We start from the raw sequence: 15,751 nt of genomic DNA, 5'->3' as shown, positions 1-15,751 counted from the left end.
TTAACACCAATAATGCATGTGCTGGTTCCCTCTTCCATCATTTTCTTGCTTCCTTTTCTTTCTTCTGCTTCCACTAGTCTCTTTCCCACTTCGATGAGAGTCATGAAGCCTCATCTTCACATGGCACAAAGAAAGGCATGACAATCTCCATTGTAGCACATAGGTCACTCCCGACACCATTGTAGTGGGCCTCAAGTTGTAAGCCATGCTGTATTATAATAGTTCATCTCTACGGATATACATTCTAATTGTTGGGAGCACCAGGAAATCTGGTCCACCTATTTATATACTTTATAAGATGATAATGATCAATTTACATTATATCAATGTGTTCCATTTCACAGTCCAAGCAATAAGAGAAGTTGGGCTCATCAAGGTCACTTGGTACGAAATCAGAAGCCCTTTCATGAGAAGGGGTGGGCCACCAAGTCATTGATAAGAGGAAAAGGGAAAAAGAGATGTACATTTCACTATTTCAGTGACTCTCTAACCATAAACTCTGCTCCCCACCATTGTTAAGTTGGGTAGGGAACAAGAGGATGTGGCTTCCACCTATGAAGTTTGATGGCTGTACCAAATCTCTGGTCCCAACTCAATAATGCAATGAAGAACATGGAATAGTCTGTATGAACCTGATATCTTACATGTTTAATCCAAAGAAACACTCACAAGATGCAATATGGATTGAAAAGTAGTAATCCACATCCTTGCCCTTCAATCAGATGGGAACCCAACATCTAATGGACCCGATAGAAAATCTGTCTTAATTTTCAAAACAAACACTCACAAGATGCAATATGGATTGAAAAGTAGTAATCCACATCCTTGCCCTTCAATCAGATGGGAACCCAACATCTAAATGGACCCGATAGAAAATCTGTCTTAATTTTCAAAACAAACACTCACAAGATGCAATATGGACTGAAAAGAAGTATAGCTAGATGGTTAAGCAGAAGAAATTTTTGAAAGAGACGTTTAGAGTGTTAAAATCAGCTAGATTTTACACAGTGAAACCTGTAATATTTAAGAATCACCTGTGTAAAAGAATATTGGTCTAGCAGACTAGCACCACAACCGGCATAAATAGCATGCGTAATGGTGAAGAAATAAAATATCATGCCGGAGGTCCAAGATTTAGAAATGATTCAAGACATTACCAACTATATTGCATATCTAGAAGACTGTTACCAATGTTCTGTCAAACACTCAAAGCAGCAATCAAGAACAAATCCCTTTCATAAAGAAAGAAACTAAAAGAAAATCAAGACCAATAAAATAAGTACAAAGAGACTGTAAAACCTGTTTTCCTCATAGTGTTGAGCAAAAGACAATACCATGGTGGGGTTCTGTCACAATGCTTGCAATAACATATCAAATCTTTTCGTATCATTACACATGGTAAATCTAAAAAGTGAACAAAAAAGTGTTGGAAGCTACAGAGAAATGCTAAATCATTTCTTCTCTGTTCCAAGCCCATTTGATCATTTCCCTACATGCAAGTCAATCACTCAAAGGAATCCGAGAAGATGAAAATGGTTTACAATTGACAAAGAAATAATGCCTCTAACACATTTTGTTTATCAGTTCTTGGCCTTAATGGAGTTATTTTCCTTGATCCTCGCTCGGTTGTCCAGCTTAACAAAGCGTTTGAGATCTTCGTAAGGGAGAGTTTCAATGTTCTTCCTCCTTAATTCACTCAATGCTGTGCGTTTATCGATCAAATGCCACAGCCACTCAGGGTATTCAGAATCAGGCAGGATCTGGGGATCTGCTCCATCCTTGAGGATATTGGCACCAACCACTGTTGTAGACTTGACTTCTTTGCTAAGAATTGATGCTTTTGGTGCATCACTGGCTGCGCTCCCTTTAGAGCCTTTCTTTGCTTTACCACTAGAATATGTTCGTCGGCATACCACCCCAATTGCCTCCTTGCTAATAGTAATGCTTCTAATCAATCTAAAATGGTTCATTGCCATAACTTTATCCCTGCAACATTAATGTTAATGCATATAGGAAGGAATCAGGTCCAAACAGGAAGACTCAGGCGAATACTCTTAATACAATCAAGTTTACATTAACTGACTAGTATCCAAGTTCCTCGGCCTCCTGCATGAATGTTTGCAGATTCCAAAGATAATTTTCACGGGGAAGCGGAACACTGACCTGGAATGCCTACATTCCAAAGTACTGCATTCGACCAAAGGGACAGACAAACAGCCTTTGACCAATAACTTCTAAATTTTCTCCCACAGGGCTATATCTAAATGTTAAAAGTCCTGCACCCATTCAAGAAACATAAGCCTATGGACTACCAAATGAACATGGGATAGAGCTGCTTTGTACTTTTTTCATTCAGAACAGAGCAAATATATTTCCGCCAACATGTATTTGTTAGGTCTTTGAGATCATTACTGATCATTTTTTTTTCTCCCAATTTCCTAGCAGATTCCAGAACATCATCCTCTCAAGGAAGAGAAAATCAGGCTACAGTCATATGCTCCATAAATCCCACCATGAAAGTCCTAACATCAAGTCTTAGGTATTACAAATTGTGTGACTTCATTGCCAAAAACTAAACATAAAATGTCAGCAGCAGAAAGCGACACCCACTGATGGGCATGAAATCAAGAACATGAAACGGCTTCGCATTGCTGTTCTCACATATCTAGAAGACTCCCTTTCAATAAATAACCTAACTATTCAAGTACACACAATCTCGTCAAGCATTAAACCCTCATTTCAACACGCCCAAACAGCTCAAGCACAACTTTACCCTTGTGTATTGCTATAAGATAGTGACCCCAAACTAAAACTTCATGGCAGTTCATTGTATTAAAATCATCGAACAGCTAGAGTGCAGTATAAGTTGTTCAAAAAGAAGGTAGAAATTAGCAAACAACTTCTAATAGCCTAGAATGCCTGTATATCTCCTACTCTTATCAGATGAAATTTAACAACATCAGCTTCTAATAGCCTAGAATGCCGAATTTCCCAATTTTTACAAATCAGACTAACACACAAACTCTCGAACCCGCATACAAATAAACAAGAGCCCCCCCCAAAAAACCAAGTGTTTAAATTACTAGGAAATGGACATTCTTTCTGCCTTATTAAAAATGATGAAGACAGTAAAAAGAAAAAGAAAAAGAAAAAGAAGTAGCTAGAAAAAGAAAACGCAGCGTTTGGTTGCCGAGAGAAATCAGAGAAAATTTCTAGGGCGAATACCTGGCTCGAGATTTGCAGGTTCGATCTCTTCGCTCCTCTTTTGATCAGAATAGGGCTTCTGAAGCAAAAACCACAACGTGTTGGCGTTTTTTTGTCGAGGGAAAAGAAACAAATACCTGATCTTTTTTTGGGCCTAAAACCAACCGCTGTTTGGCCCAAATGAATTTATGAAACCATTACGACAGGCCCAAACACTCAGCCCATACGTCCATTTGGAGCGGAATCCATGTTCAGTACTCCACGTCTCCACCTCTTCCAAGCAAAAAAGTGTTCACCAAAACATTAACAATGGGTGGTTTAAAAAAAGAATGGATGAAAAATGGATTCCAGATGGAGAAATAATAGGTCTCTTATTTTTATTATATTCATTTCATATCATTCGACGTTACATATTTTAAGTAGCTTCTCATGTCATCTATTTAAAAAAAAAAAAAACAACTTAAAACACATCACATTAATCAATATAAAATTAATATGACCCATGATTTCATATCGTCCGACATGACATATTTTAAGTGGCTTCTCATATTAACTACCTAAAAAAAAAAAAAACTTAAAACACGTCACATTAATCAATATAAAATTGATATGACCCATGAATATAAAGAGTAACACTACTCTTTGCTTTAATATTCATTTATCAACTAACCGAAATATATAAATATATATATATATATATTCATTTATCAACTAACCGAAATATATATATATATATATATATAGTATTAGTGATTCTAGTTGGAAAAATAGGCCACTATGGAGTTAAAAACAATACTCCATAAAATACTAGTAGCAACTTTCTTAAATCTCATCTTAGAGTGCTGTAAAGACATAAATAAAAATTTATTTTGGAGGGACCATACTTTTTAAAAGAAAAATAAAAAATTAGGGGTCAGAGTAAGAAAAAGATAATACCTAAAATGTTTCTTTTTAACAAATTTAATGGCTTTTTTTTTTAACAAAAATTTTTTGGTAGAGGGGTAGGTTCATCCCTGATTACAGGTACTTAATAGTATTTGCTTTTATCTTCTCTTTTCTTTTTCCTTTTTATGTATTTCTATATTTTTGTTATTATAGAAGACACGTGACTAATTGTGATTGGGGATTACGTGGACATGTGGACAGTTTTCGTCATTTTGAAATGCCAATTGCCACGTCAACTTATTTATCACTTATGCTTATCCTAAAGTCTTAAACTATTTTTTAGACCTTAAGAATATTATTGCAAATGAGTGCAAGAGTGCAACCACGTGAACATGTTTTGTGTATTTATTATTATTATTATTTTTTTTGTAACATCATTGTTGATGGATTGGTGAGAGTCTTAGGCCTTGCTTGGTTTGTAAAATAGACCTATGAAATAGAATAAAATGATTATTTATATAGAATAATTATTCTTTTATTAGGTAGGAGTGATTCGTTTATTTCAATAGGAATAACTATTCTTTTACTAATAGGAATACTTATTCCTCTAAAAAAAATTAGAGGATTAGTTAGCGGCCACCCCCAAGCGTTGCCAAGGGTGGCTAGGTCACCCCAAAACGCCTAGGGGTCATCACAAGGCTTTACGGGGGTGATGCGATCATTCCTGCTCCAGATGTGGTTGGCCAACCACTCATTTGCCACAAGTATGCTAGTTCTTCATTTAAAAAAATAAAAATAGAAAATAATATGAAAATTTTTTAGTAATTTTGATTCGATTCCAATTAAAATATATATGTTGTCACCAAACTAAATAAATATTCCTACACATAAATAAATAAGGCCATTTGAAAAATATTAAACTCTATTTCCAATTATGAAAAAGATTGCAGCGATTTAGAAGTTTGAGAGAGGTTCTTCTCACAAAAAAAAAAAAAAATAGGTTTGAGAGAGATTATAAATGGAGTAAAAATATGATTTATCCATTAATAAGACAATTACAAAAACACCCACGTCCTTACTCCGAACATCTAGTTGGGCCAAATCCAGGCCCAACTCCAACTCTTCCAAGTAAACAAGGGTTCGATGAAAGCCCCCTAAAACCCTCGAATCCCTCCCTAAAACCCTGCTCTCAATCATTTTCACTCGCACAGACGCGACCGTACTCAATGGGTAGCAGCCAAGCAGCCGTCTCTTTCCTCACCAACATCGCACGCGCCGCGCTTGGCCTCGGCGCCACCGCCACCTTACTCAACTCCTCGCTCTACACCGTAGACGGAGGCCAACGCGCCGTCATCTTCGACCGGCTCCGGGGGATTCTGGACGAGACCGTCGGCGAGGGCACACACTTCCTCGTCCCATGGCTCCAAAAGCCGTTCATCTTCGACATCCGAACCAAGCCCCACACCTTCTCGTCAGTATCCGGCACCAAGGACCTCCAGATGGTGAACCTGACCCTGCGTGTGCTCTCACGCCCCGAGGTCACGCGCCTCCCCGAGATCGTCCAAACCCTAGGGCTCGAATATGACGAGAAGGTCCTCCCGTCAATCGGAAACGAGGTGCTCAAGGCCGTGGTGGCTCAGTTCAACGCTGATCAGCTCTTGACGGAGCGGCCTCAGGTCTCAGCGCTGGTCCGCAACGGCTTGACCGAGCGGGCCAGGAATTTCAACATCGTGCTGGACGACGTTGCAATCACGCACCTGTCGTACGGGGCCGAGTTCTCGCGCGCCGTGGAGCAGAAGCAGGTGGCGCAGCAGGAGGCGGAGCGGTCGAAGTTCGTGGTGGCAAAGGCGGAGCAGGAGCGGCGTGCGGCGATCATTAGGGCCGAGGGTGAGAGCGAGTCAGCTAAGCTGATATCGGATGCGACCGCGCAGGCCGGGATGGGCCTGATCGAGCTGAGGAAGATCGAGGCCCTGAGAGAGAACGCTAACACGCTGGCTAAGTCGCCCAATGTGGCGTATTTGCCTGGTGGCCAGCAGTTGCTCATGGCTCTCAATGCCTCACGTTGAGTCGGTATAATGATACTGGTGTTTTTGGTTTTAAATAAAATTTGCTAATGCTAATAGTAATGTAATCGATTTGGATTGTATTCTTGCAAGAGATTATATTGGTGCTTTTTATTGCTAAATGTTTTAGTACTTTTGTATTGCTTTATTGTAATGAGGGTATTACATCGTAATCTATACAATTATGTTGTGTTTGGGTATTTTGTTGGATGTTGCTGTTTTCTTTTGTGTTTTTTGTAGTAATGACCAAGTTTAATGGAAGGTGTTGATCAACTCTAGGTTTCTGTTTGGTTAACATAGGACTTTGCGCTATTCCCCTAGAATTATGGTGAGCAGGAACTTTAGCTCTTGCTTGAAAGATATGAAGAAACGTTTAAACTTATTTATGATGCAGGTAGTTTTTGAGGTGAAGCGGTTTTGTGTAAACTTAACGTAGTGATTTGAAGGCAGCGGTCATTTCATTTTTCAGATATGTAGATTATCTGTTTTTGTATCATTTATATAGGCATTTTGTGTTAAACATGGTTTCGAATAGAATTAAGGAGATATCGTTTTATTAAAAGAAGAAGAGTTAGATGATGTTGATATAAAGAAAAAAAAAGATGGGTCATTTTTAGTGACTGATATCTGGAACCATGGAATGCTTTTGGTAATTGATAACTAAGTTGCATTTTTTCTGTTATTTGAAGGCAGCGGTCATTTCATTTTTCAGATATGTAGATTATCTGTTTTTGTATCATTTATATAGGCATTTTGTGTTAAACATGGTTTCGAATAGAATTAAGGAGATATCATTTTATTAAAAGAAGAAGAGTTAGATGATGTTGATATAAAGAAAAAAAAAAGGGGGGTCATTTTTAGTGACTGATATCTGGAACCGTGGAATGCTTTTGGTTATTGATAACTAAGTTACATTTTTTCTGTTATTATAGGTTGATTGAATCGGTGGCTGAATCTAGGGAGCCTGGCTTTGTTTTATCTAAGTATTTGCTCTTCCCCCACCCCCCCCCCCCCCCCCCATCTCCTTTTTTTTTTTTTTTTTTTTTTTTTTTCTTTTCTATATAAGCGTCTTTGGTAAAAGAAGAGAAATATGAATCAGCTAGTGTGCTTCTCTCTGCCTGATGATGAATGTATCCACTCAATTAGCATGTGTGTTAATGTTTTTCATTCCATTTAATTTTCATGAAAAATATTGCGAGTTGGATTTTTCTTTAACTGGGTAGTGGTGGTGGTTCTATTATTAGTAAAAACATCTAGATTGCATATGAAATGATGCTATCTTGATATTCAGTCTTCGTTTGTTTGCAGGGCCTCAGGACATGGCATAACAGCATGAAAACGTCGAGGATTTGCACATTTGTTGGTTTTTTGCTGTGATGTTTTTTATTTATGTATCTCAGACCATATGATCTGAACCTTCTTTAAGAATCAGAAATGAAGAATTTAGGATGTTTTGGGTATTTAGTTTAAAATGCATGGGTTTTTCCCTATCCTGGAATCTTACCTTGTTTACTGTATGTTATAACTTCAAAGATTCGATTTGGTACTTAAATATGTTAATCAATGCTGAATGCATTTTTCTTTCCCAAAGTTGCTTTAAGAATCATTTATGTTTTATTTTACTTTATGGCCCATGATTGGTGGCCTTAGATTGCCTATTCGTGCATATGATTCAAAATGATATCATTTATTTCTTTCAGAGTGAAATTTGTTCTGTTTTATAGGTTTCTTAACTCAGCTGTGTGATGAATTCAGCCATGTATGCATGCGTGTAACTCCTTGGCAATATGTGTGGTTGTAATGCAGCACATAATGTGAAATATCTCCCTATCTGCTGATGCACCTGGGAAATGGATAATAGCATCTGTTCAGTTAACACGGATGTGCGTTTACAGGTAATTTGCTGGTGTATGGTGTTGCACTTTCATTTGTATCCCCCTGTTGTCCTTCTTAGTTTGTTCGCTATGGATGTTTCAAGTGTTTGGAGTTTGTACCAGTGTGGATTTCATGGAAAAAAACAAGGTAAACTTTTTAATTTTTTCACATAACCAGCATATCTTAAATTTGCATATCAATTGTATCTTTATCATAGTCTGCCTCTGGAGCTCTCGAAGTTTGAAGCACTAGATGCACTCACTCTTCTCTATTATATGTTTTTGTGCCGCATTCATGACATAGAAAGAAAGTATGTGATGTTGCCTTCATCTTCTTCTCCTCCGATAATTATCGTTTAGACACAAGTTGGTAACAAGAATGGGATTAGCATCCAAAGCACTACATTGTCAACGACCTATTTCTGTATTTTAGTGGAGCATGATTAGGTTCACTGCAACTATTTATGTGATCCTAAGAGTGCACCCAAGTATTTTAAACTCCTGCCTGAATGTATCACTGTTCAAAACCCTTATTTGTCTGGCCAGTCGGTCTGTCGGGGTCATCAATGGGGTTCATTATTCAGGTTCCCTCGACTGGAAACTATTGATTCGAAATTTGTAAAATGTTGTTGGCACAAGTGGCCAAAAAAGAATGAGTGCGGGTACTGTAACTTTTATTACAAATCATTCACAAATTGACTGTCTATGAATGTTTGGGGTACTTCAATCTTATAAAGAACTTGTAAAAGTTGTAATAACTCTAGCAGCACTTTCTAACAACTATTACAATCCTGAGCTAAGTCGTCTCTGGCTTGCTTACACTCTAAATATGAATTTTCAAAAAAGGCTGTTCGTTTTTGTGAGTGAATATTGTTTTTTTAAAGTTCGAGTAGTCAACATTGCTAGTCCATGAGGTAACTTACCTCGTGGGCCAAATAATAAATGACCTCAGTCTAGGTAGATGAAAGCAGTAGAGGTATTGCATGCGGCGTGATAATTATAATCAAGGTTCTTCATTTAGGCACAAAACGCAACAATATATAAGAGAGAAAAGGGGTAGCTTGCACTAGGGTGGCCGTTGGGGTGAGTGAACCACCCCAAACCAGTCTAGTGACCTAAGAATGTGGTTCAACCACTTTCAATGGCTTAGTTGGTTGTGGCCCTTTGTAGCCAAAATGAGTGTCTCGTAAACTTGTGCATCACCTAGGACTCGATTGGGATCAAGGGAAAATGTGTCTTGGTAGGGGTAGATGGCTAAATGTCCAACGCCCAAGGTAGGCTTGGCTATGACAACATGGAAGGTCGTGAGGAGTCTTGCGAGCAAGTCTACTACAAGGGGATTGGAGTTGATGGCGTCCCAAGAGGTACTTGGCGTTGATAGAAGAGGTGATACCTGGTTGACAAGCCTCTTATGACAAAAAGGTGAGCACCTGTTAGAAAGAGGCTCCATAAATCTGTTGCTCGGAGGGCAGCACATGAAACGCATGTACAAAAAAGCAACGCATGGGAACTCTTCCCGCCTTCCCTGAGGAGCGGCAAAGAAACGATTGTGGGAGCTTTCCAAGAGACCAGGGTCACGGGTTGTATCCACGACAATTGACATGCTACCTGATCTATGCGAACAACAAAGTTTTCAAAGTCCATATATACAAGACATATCGTTTCTGTATGTGCATGATATCGTTTCTTTTTTTAAACGAGGAAGTTAAAATGGAGCACATACATGTAATGTTTCGGTACGTGTTCAGTGCTATGTTTTGAAATTACTCAGATAAGATAACCCTTCAGAATTTATCCTGCATCCATCGTGACGTGTCGTACTAACTTTATACAGAAGTCCAAATCATATATAGATAGAGACGGATTTTAGGTTGGTGTGGAAGGCAAGGCTGAAGCCTGAAGATAACCATGGCCATAGGGGAGATTCATGCTCTCGACACAGCAACCGTAAGAAATTAAAACAAGCAATCCTGTGGTCCTCATTCATAGGGGCATTCGAATATGCAGAATTCTGAACTAATGAAAAGCTCAGTTCCAGTGTTCATATTGAGCTAATGAATTTCAAGAAAGACCAAAGATTAAACTGACATTTGTTCTTAGTGTATATAATTATCACATAGCGTTTTTAATAGGATTAACAAAACATATGGCATCTATTCTTAGAGAATCCCCAATTGCTTATCTAAATTTATATCTAAGATGATTAACCAAATCTACTTTTTTATTATTTAGTTATTTATTTTAGATAGTGACTTTCAAAAACATCATACGTATGCTTATCTAAATTCTTTCTATATTCTATTAATATAAACTTTTTAATAATTTTTTATGTATTTTAATAAGAGTAATGATATTTAATAGAGTGTTATACAATAGTCATTTAGCTAGGATGTTGTGACAGCAAAAATCAACCATTAATTCTTTTTTTTTTTTTTTTTTTTTAAAACGAGTGTTAATCCAATAATTGATTTTTACTATCATATCATAAAATTGTATGACAGTCGTGTATAGCAGTCTACTAAATAACATTAGTCTTTTAATAATAAGGTGAGATAGAGAGAAAGTGTAAGAGAGTGTGAGAGAGAGAAATGAATAAAGAAAGATAAGGAAGGAGAGAGAGAAAAAGTAATTAAAAACTTATTTATTGAGCTAACCGTGCTTGCTTACATTTGAGTAAGCACGGTTGATGAAATGCAAAATGCATTTGGTTTAGAGATGAAATTTTTTCCAAGTACAACAATTTAAAGAAATAAACATTTTTAGCATTCTCATTCCTCCAGATGCCCCATCTAATTAATGAGATCTATGAGATAGCAAACCACTCAAGTAATGTTTAAGCCAGTTCAGTCTAATCTACCAATACCATCCTCAAATATCAATTATTACAAAACATCTCTCTCAAGACACCTCCCTCATATACGAACTAAATTGCAAAGGAAATCTCATTGAACAGAGGCAATGTGTCGGATCAAGTCAACAACTCGTGAGCTGCAACAAAAACAAACCACTTTAAAAGGTAAGCCCAAGACAACTGAAAGCAATTCGGATAAGATGGTCAAACTACTGAAAGTAGAGGTAACAATTAACGGACAGTTTTTCTTCTGGTAGGAGGAAATTCTTTAACCCAATCTATTAAATTGACACATATGTTTTTAGAGCATGTAAAAATCGAAAGCTCTATTAAAAATAATTGTAAGAATTAAAAATGCACACTTTAAGGACATGTGCCAGTTTAATAGAATAAATAAATAGAGGTAAATCATTCACAAAATTAGAACTATTAGTAAGGATAAATGGCCAATAACCATTTACAAAGAATCAGACCAATATAATAACATCTTTTAGGACCATTATCACTGTTAGGATGGCAGTATGCCATGATACAGTTAATTGTCTGTGAACAACGATTTGATAATCAATGAACACGTACAAAATGAACATTTCCCCTGCAAACGGAATGGCCATCAAAGTTGGCTATTAAAAAAAAAAAAAAAAGACTTGAGGTAGTTGGCCAGGATCAAGGTTCTGATGAAACAATCACCGGCATGTAACTCTAACAGTAAACTTCAATTTTATTAACCAAAAGCCACTAATTCAAACATCCAATTTAAAAGCTAGACAGCCTACAATAATAAGGAATAATTCCCCCAATAGTTGGGGGAAAATGATTCGAGGTATAAGCATATATTACCTGTAACCCCATTCATTGTCATACCAAGCAACAAGCTTCACAAAGTTGTCATTCAGTGCAATTCCAGCCTTGGCATCGAAAATGCTAGACCTGCAACAAGGAGACGATCACACGCTATGCTTGAATTACACACTCACTTGCAGTAACAGCTAAAAAGACCATGAAATATCAAAGAGACTAATATCCATTGAAAAAATAATAGCGAGGAGAAGAGTAAAAGATAGCAACATATATCACAGATTTGGGGACACCCTGCTTTAAACAGTTTATTTGAAATACTCTAAACATCACAACTATCTCAGGAGGTAATATATAATCATATACATATCATGACAAGAATCAGCATTAAGCCACAGCACCTGCTGTCACCCACAAAGTCAGTTGACACAACATCTTCCTCAGTGTAGCCAAGGATTCCTTTCAGTTTGCCCTCAGATTCCTCCCTACACAACCAAAAAAAGGCAATGAGGAGTGACCAGATAATTATCTACTATACTATTACTCAACCTATCCTACGTGGATAATAGGAGCAACATCCTTTTTTGTTTTCAATTTCAATAAAAAAATTCAGAATGAGGCATTCCTGATCCTTACTTGATAGCAGCTTTGATATCCTCGTAACTGGCGTTCTTCTCAAGTCTCACAGTTAGGTCAACAACTGAAACATCAACAGTGGGAACACGGAAAGCCATTCCAGTCAACTTCCCATTCAATGCTGGCAGCACTTTACCAACAGCCTGCAGAGTTACAGAATCAAATACTCATATAAGCCAGTAAAACCTGGATACCCTTGCAACCACGATAAGGAGGAAAAGAGAGGGGAGGGGGCGGATCGTAAGTTCCAAAGAGATACTATACTCAATTTCTTGACTTGTACACATCCATCAAACTATATACAAAATGCTAAAAGAACGACAAACTTATGCATTTCAAAACAAAGATGTACCTTAGCAGCTCCAGTACTGCTAGGAATGATGTTGAAGGAAGCAGCTCTACCACCTCTCCAATCCTTCATTGATGGTCCATCAACAGTCTTTTGTGTGGCTGCATGACATAGAAAGACACATCAATCAACAGTATATGCATTGCAACTGTAAAGAATGTATTCCAGTGTACACTCACCGGTAATGGAGTGGACAGTAGTCATGAGACCCTCAACAATACCGAATCTATCATTGATTACCTGTCAAGAGATATATTTTTTGAGAATCATATATAAGATATTCACTCTTTTTTTTTTTTTTACCTTCTTTCTCAATGGTTAGTCAGAATTTTTCATAAGCTTTAACAAGAAAAGTATAAAACCTACCTTTGCCAATGGAGCAAGACAGTTGGTGGTGCAGCTGGCATTGGAGACAATGTTAAGTTCTGGCTTGTATTCTTTCTCATTGACACCCACAACGAACATTGGAGCATCTTTACTAGGGGCAGAAATAATTACCTTCTTTGCACCACCCTAAAGAAAATACAGTAAAATCCTAGTAAGATAAGTTGCCAAATATGAGGACAAGTTTCAGCAAAGGATAAATGAAAGTATTGAGACACGCCACCTGATTGTTTAGGGCCCATTTAGTTTCAGTTCCAAAAAAAAAAAAAAAGCATTATTAAGCCTACCTTAACTATCCGATTTTTCTTAAACAAAAGGAAAACAGAAAACTTGATTTCACAAAACACTAGAGATCGAATATCTTTTAAAAGGCAGTATTCTCCCACATCATTTGTAGCTCCTTCCCATTTTCCAAGACTAGTCTGATTGACAAAGTTTTCGAGGAGATGTACTATTTTGAAGAACTTCAACAACAAAAGTAGTGAATTGATATTTAGCAAAAGCAAAAATATAATAATAGATCCAAATAGCAGCTGATCATTTAAAATGATGTAATCACGGACCCAAAAAGCAGTATCAATTGGGGGGTTGATGTGACATTGAAGACAATATCAAACGAAGACCACTCCCCCATATACAGAAGAGTTTATAAGCTTGTTTGGCAAATAAGAAATGCTATATATTCCCGAACATTTTTTTTCAGAATTTGGTTCCAACCTGATGTGTCACAATTCTATGAGATTGTGACACACTTCTCAACATAATAGATCTCATGAAATTGTGACACATTAGGTTGGAACCAAATTCTGAAAAAAAGTGTTTAGATATTTAGCATTTCTCTTTTTTTCACTTTTTATATTACATCGATAATTTTTTTTTTTATTATCCAAATAAAAAAATTCACTACAAAACAAAACTTTTTCACTTTTCTATGAAATAATTTCAAACTCTTTTATACTTTATATTATATTAATCACTTTTTACTACTATTCAAACAAATATTCTATAATTACAACCATTTGCCAAACAAGCTCATAGTTCCCCTTCAAAATGTTGGTATCACCAGCATAAGGGCAATAAATTCTATAATCAATGCAAAGCGAGATCATTCAAGCACCTAATCACAAACCTTCAAGTGGGCAGCAGCTTTGTCCTTGTCGGTGAAAACTCCAGTGGACTCGACAACAAATTCCGCTCCAGCCTCAGCCCATGGGATCTCCTCCGGGTTCCTAATTATCAAAACACGTATATATACATATATCGGTATTAACAAAAAAAATTCCCAATTTCCCTCCAGGTAATAAGCAAATAATTAAGGAAATAGAAGCAGATAGTACCTGACACCAAAAACAGTGACCGGCTTGTCCCCAAAGAGAAGGGTCTTGGAGTCCTGAACCTTGAGTTCATGGTGCTTCCACTGGCCGTGAACAGTGTCATACTTAAACATGTAGGTCTGTGCAGCACAATACCAGAGTTCGACTTAGCAAAACTGAATGTTTATTTAATGTACAATTACATGCATTTTTTTTTATTTAAGTAATCGAAAATTCATTAAAAAAGCACAAAGCGCAATTCAAGTACACAAAAGGAAGTATACAAGAAATAATTCTAACTAGAAAAAGAAAAAGAATAAAAAAAAATCATAAAAGCAAAAATATAAAATCTATCCATAGATAATTAAAGAGTATGGAGAAAAAAAGTCTTTAGTTCCATCCGTCTTCTCCGGGTCTTCAAAATTTCAATAATTTCTTTCCCTCCAAATATATAATAGGCAGGAGGGAGCCAATGTACAATTTAAATGCATTGCATACATACAAATACAAATACCAAAAAAAAAAAATTCAATACCCATGTTTTGGTTACCATGCAAATCTCAACCAAAAATCCAAACAATGAACTTTTTCGTATTCGAACAGTAACTGAACGTACAGTTCCAACCAATGGAACGCACGGCCAATAAATCACCACAAAATTCAAATCAAACGCATAAAACAGCGTGTTATGATCAACGTGTTTCTTATATTAAAAGGCAACCCTGATGCGTCCATTAGCAAACAGTAAGGTGACCACTGCAAGTCAGCAACGTACAAACATATGCAAATATATGAATGCATGTATAGAGAGAGAGAGAGAGAGAGAGAGAGAGGGACCATGTAATCAGTGGTGATGAAAGGATCGTTAACAGCGACGAGTTCAACGTCATCTCTCTGCAGAGCGACCCTCGCCACCAAGCGCCCGATCCTTCCGAATCCTTCACCATTTGCAAACACACACACAAAAAAAAACAGTCATCGTCATACATCAAAAATCAAAATCATCGTTCAAATATTAAAACTTAACAACCACACACACACACAAAATGGACTCCGATGTATACCATTGATCCCAATCTTGATCTTCCCCATGACTCTCTAGGAAAAAAGAACAAAGAAAGCACTCGCAGGATGACAGGAACGAAGAGAGAGAGTGAGTTATAAATATATAGTCTACATAGAAGGACTCGGGAGAGAAATGGAGGGGCGGATTAGTCGAGGGACCGATTGTTAGGTGTGGCCGCATCACCGTTGTTTCGAGGATAAAGGAGGAGACTCGCATTGATTTCTCGTGACTTGCACGAGATCTGCGGCTTATAATCGGTGAAAAAGTGAAGTGCGATTTAGGCTCCGCGGTTTTTTTGAGGAAAACTTCAAATTAGTAAAAATTTGCT

At 37.2% G+C, this 15,751-nt stretch overlaps 3 protein-coding genes across 3 annotated transcripts; 1 reads left to right on the top strand and 2 right to left on the bottom strand.

Moving 5' to 3' along the window:
• Positions 1–1,288: 1,288 nt before the first annotated feature.
• On the bottom strand, positions 1,289–3,328 carry LOC133860948 (large ribosomal subunit protein mL54). Its single transcript, XM_062296629.1, has 2 exons — positions 3,226–3,328; positions 1,289–1,986 (listed from the first exon to the last, which is right to left on the bottom strand). Exon 2 carries the CDS (start codon positions 1,974–1,976, stop codon positions 1,581–1,583), a length of 396 nt encoding a protein of 131 aa, XP_062152613.1. The 5' UTR covers positions 1,977–1,986; positions 3,226–3,328; the 3' UTR covers positions 1,289–1,580.
• A 1,920-nt stretch (positions 3,329–5,248) lies between these two features.
• LOC133859977 (prohibitin-3, mitochondrial-like) lies at positions 5,249–7,742 on the top strand. Its single transcript, XM_062295576.1, has 2 exons — positions 5,249–6,159; positions 7,461–7,742. The coding sequence occupies exon 1, from the start codon at positions 5,316–5,318 to the stop codon at positions 6,153–6,155; it is 840 nt and encodes a 279-aa protein (XP_062151560.1). The 5' UTR covers positions 5,249–5,315; the 3' UTR covers positions 6,156–6,159; positions 7,461–7,742.
• A 2,910-nt stretch (positions 7,743–10,652) lies between these two features.
• Positions 10,653–15,571, bottom strand: LOC133859975 (glyceraldehyde-3-phosphate dehydrogenase, cytosolic). The gene is made up of 11 exons (XM_062295575.1): positions 15,422–15,571; positions 15,195–15,295; positions 14,382–14,497; positions 14,174–14,273; positions 13,027–13,173; positions 12,840–12,900; positions 12,664–12,761; positions 12,312–12,454; positions 12,077–12,160; positions 11,718–11,807; positions 10,653–11,014 (listed from the first exon to the last, which is right to left on the bottom strand). Exons 1-11 carry the CDS (start codon positions 15,447–15,449, stop codon positions 10,969–10,971), a joined length of 1,014 nt encoding a protein of 337 aa, XP_062151559.1. The 5' UTR covers positions 15,450–15,571; the 3' UTR covers positions 10,653–10,968.
• Between the last annotated feature and the right edge of the window lie 180 nt (positions 15,572–15,751).

This window comes from Alnus glutinosa, chromosome 2 (genome assembly GCF_958979055.1).
Source record: "Alnus glutinosa chromosome 2, dhAlnGlut1.1, whole genome shotgun sequence".
NCBI lineage: Eukaryota > Viridiplantae > Streptophyta > Magnoliopsida > Fagales > Betulaceae > Alnus > Alnus glutinosa.
The sequence above is the reverse complement of the archived record's forward strand: the minus strand, read 5'-3'. Positions and strand labels throughout refer to the sequence as shown.

Bases quoted from the DNA above. Each gene is read 5' to 3' on its own strand.
- LOC133860948 (XM_062296629.1), bottom strand. From the start codon at position 1,976: ATGGCAATGAACCATTTTAGATTGATTAGAAGCATTACTATTAGCAAG.
- LOC133859977 (XM_062295576.1), top strand. From the start codon at position 5,316: ATGGGTAGCAGCCAAGCAGCCGTCTCTTTCCTCACCAACATCGCACGC.
- LOC133859975 (XM_062295575.1), bottom strand. From the start codon at position 15,449: ATGGGGAAGATCAAGATTGGGATCAATG. The intron at 14,498-15,194 runs GTCCCTCTCTCT...TGTGCTGCACAG, and splicing joins TCATCACCACTGATTACATG to ACCTACATGTTTAAGTATGA. The intron at 14,274-14,381 runs GTACTATCTGCT...TTTGATAATTAG, and splicing joins GTCACTGTTTTTGGTGTCAG to GAACCCGGAGGAGATCCCAT.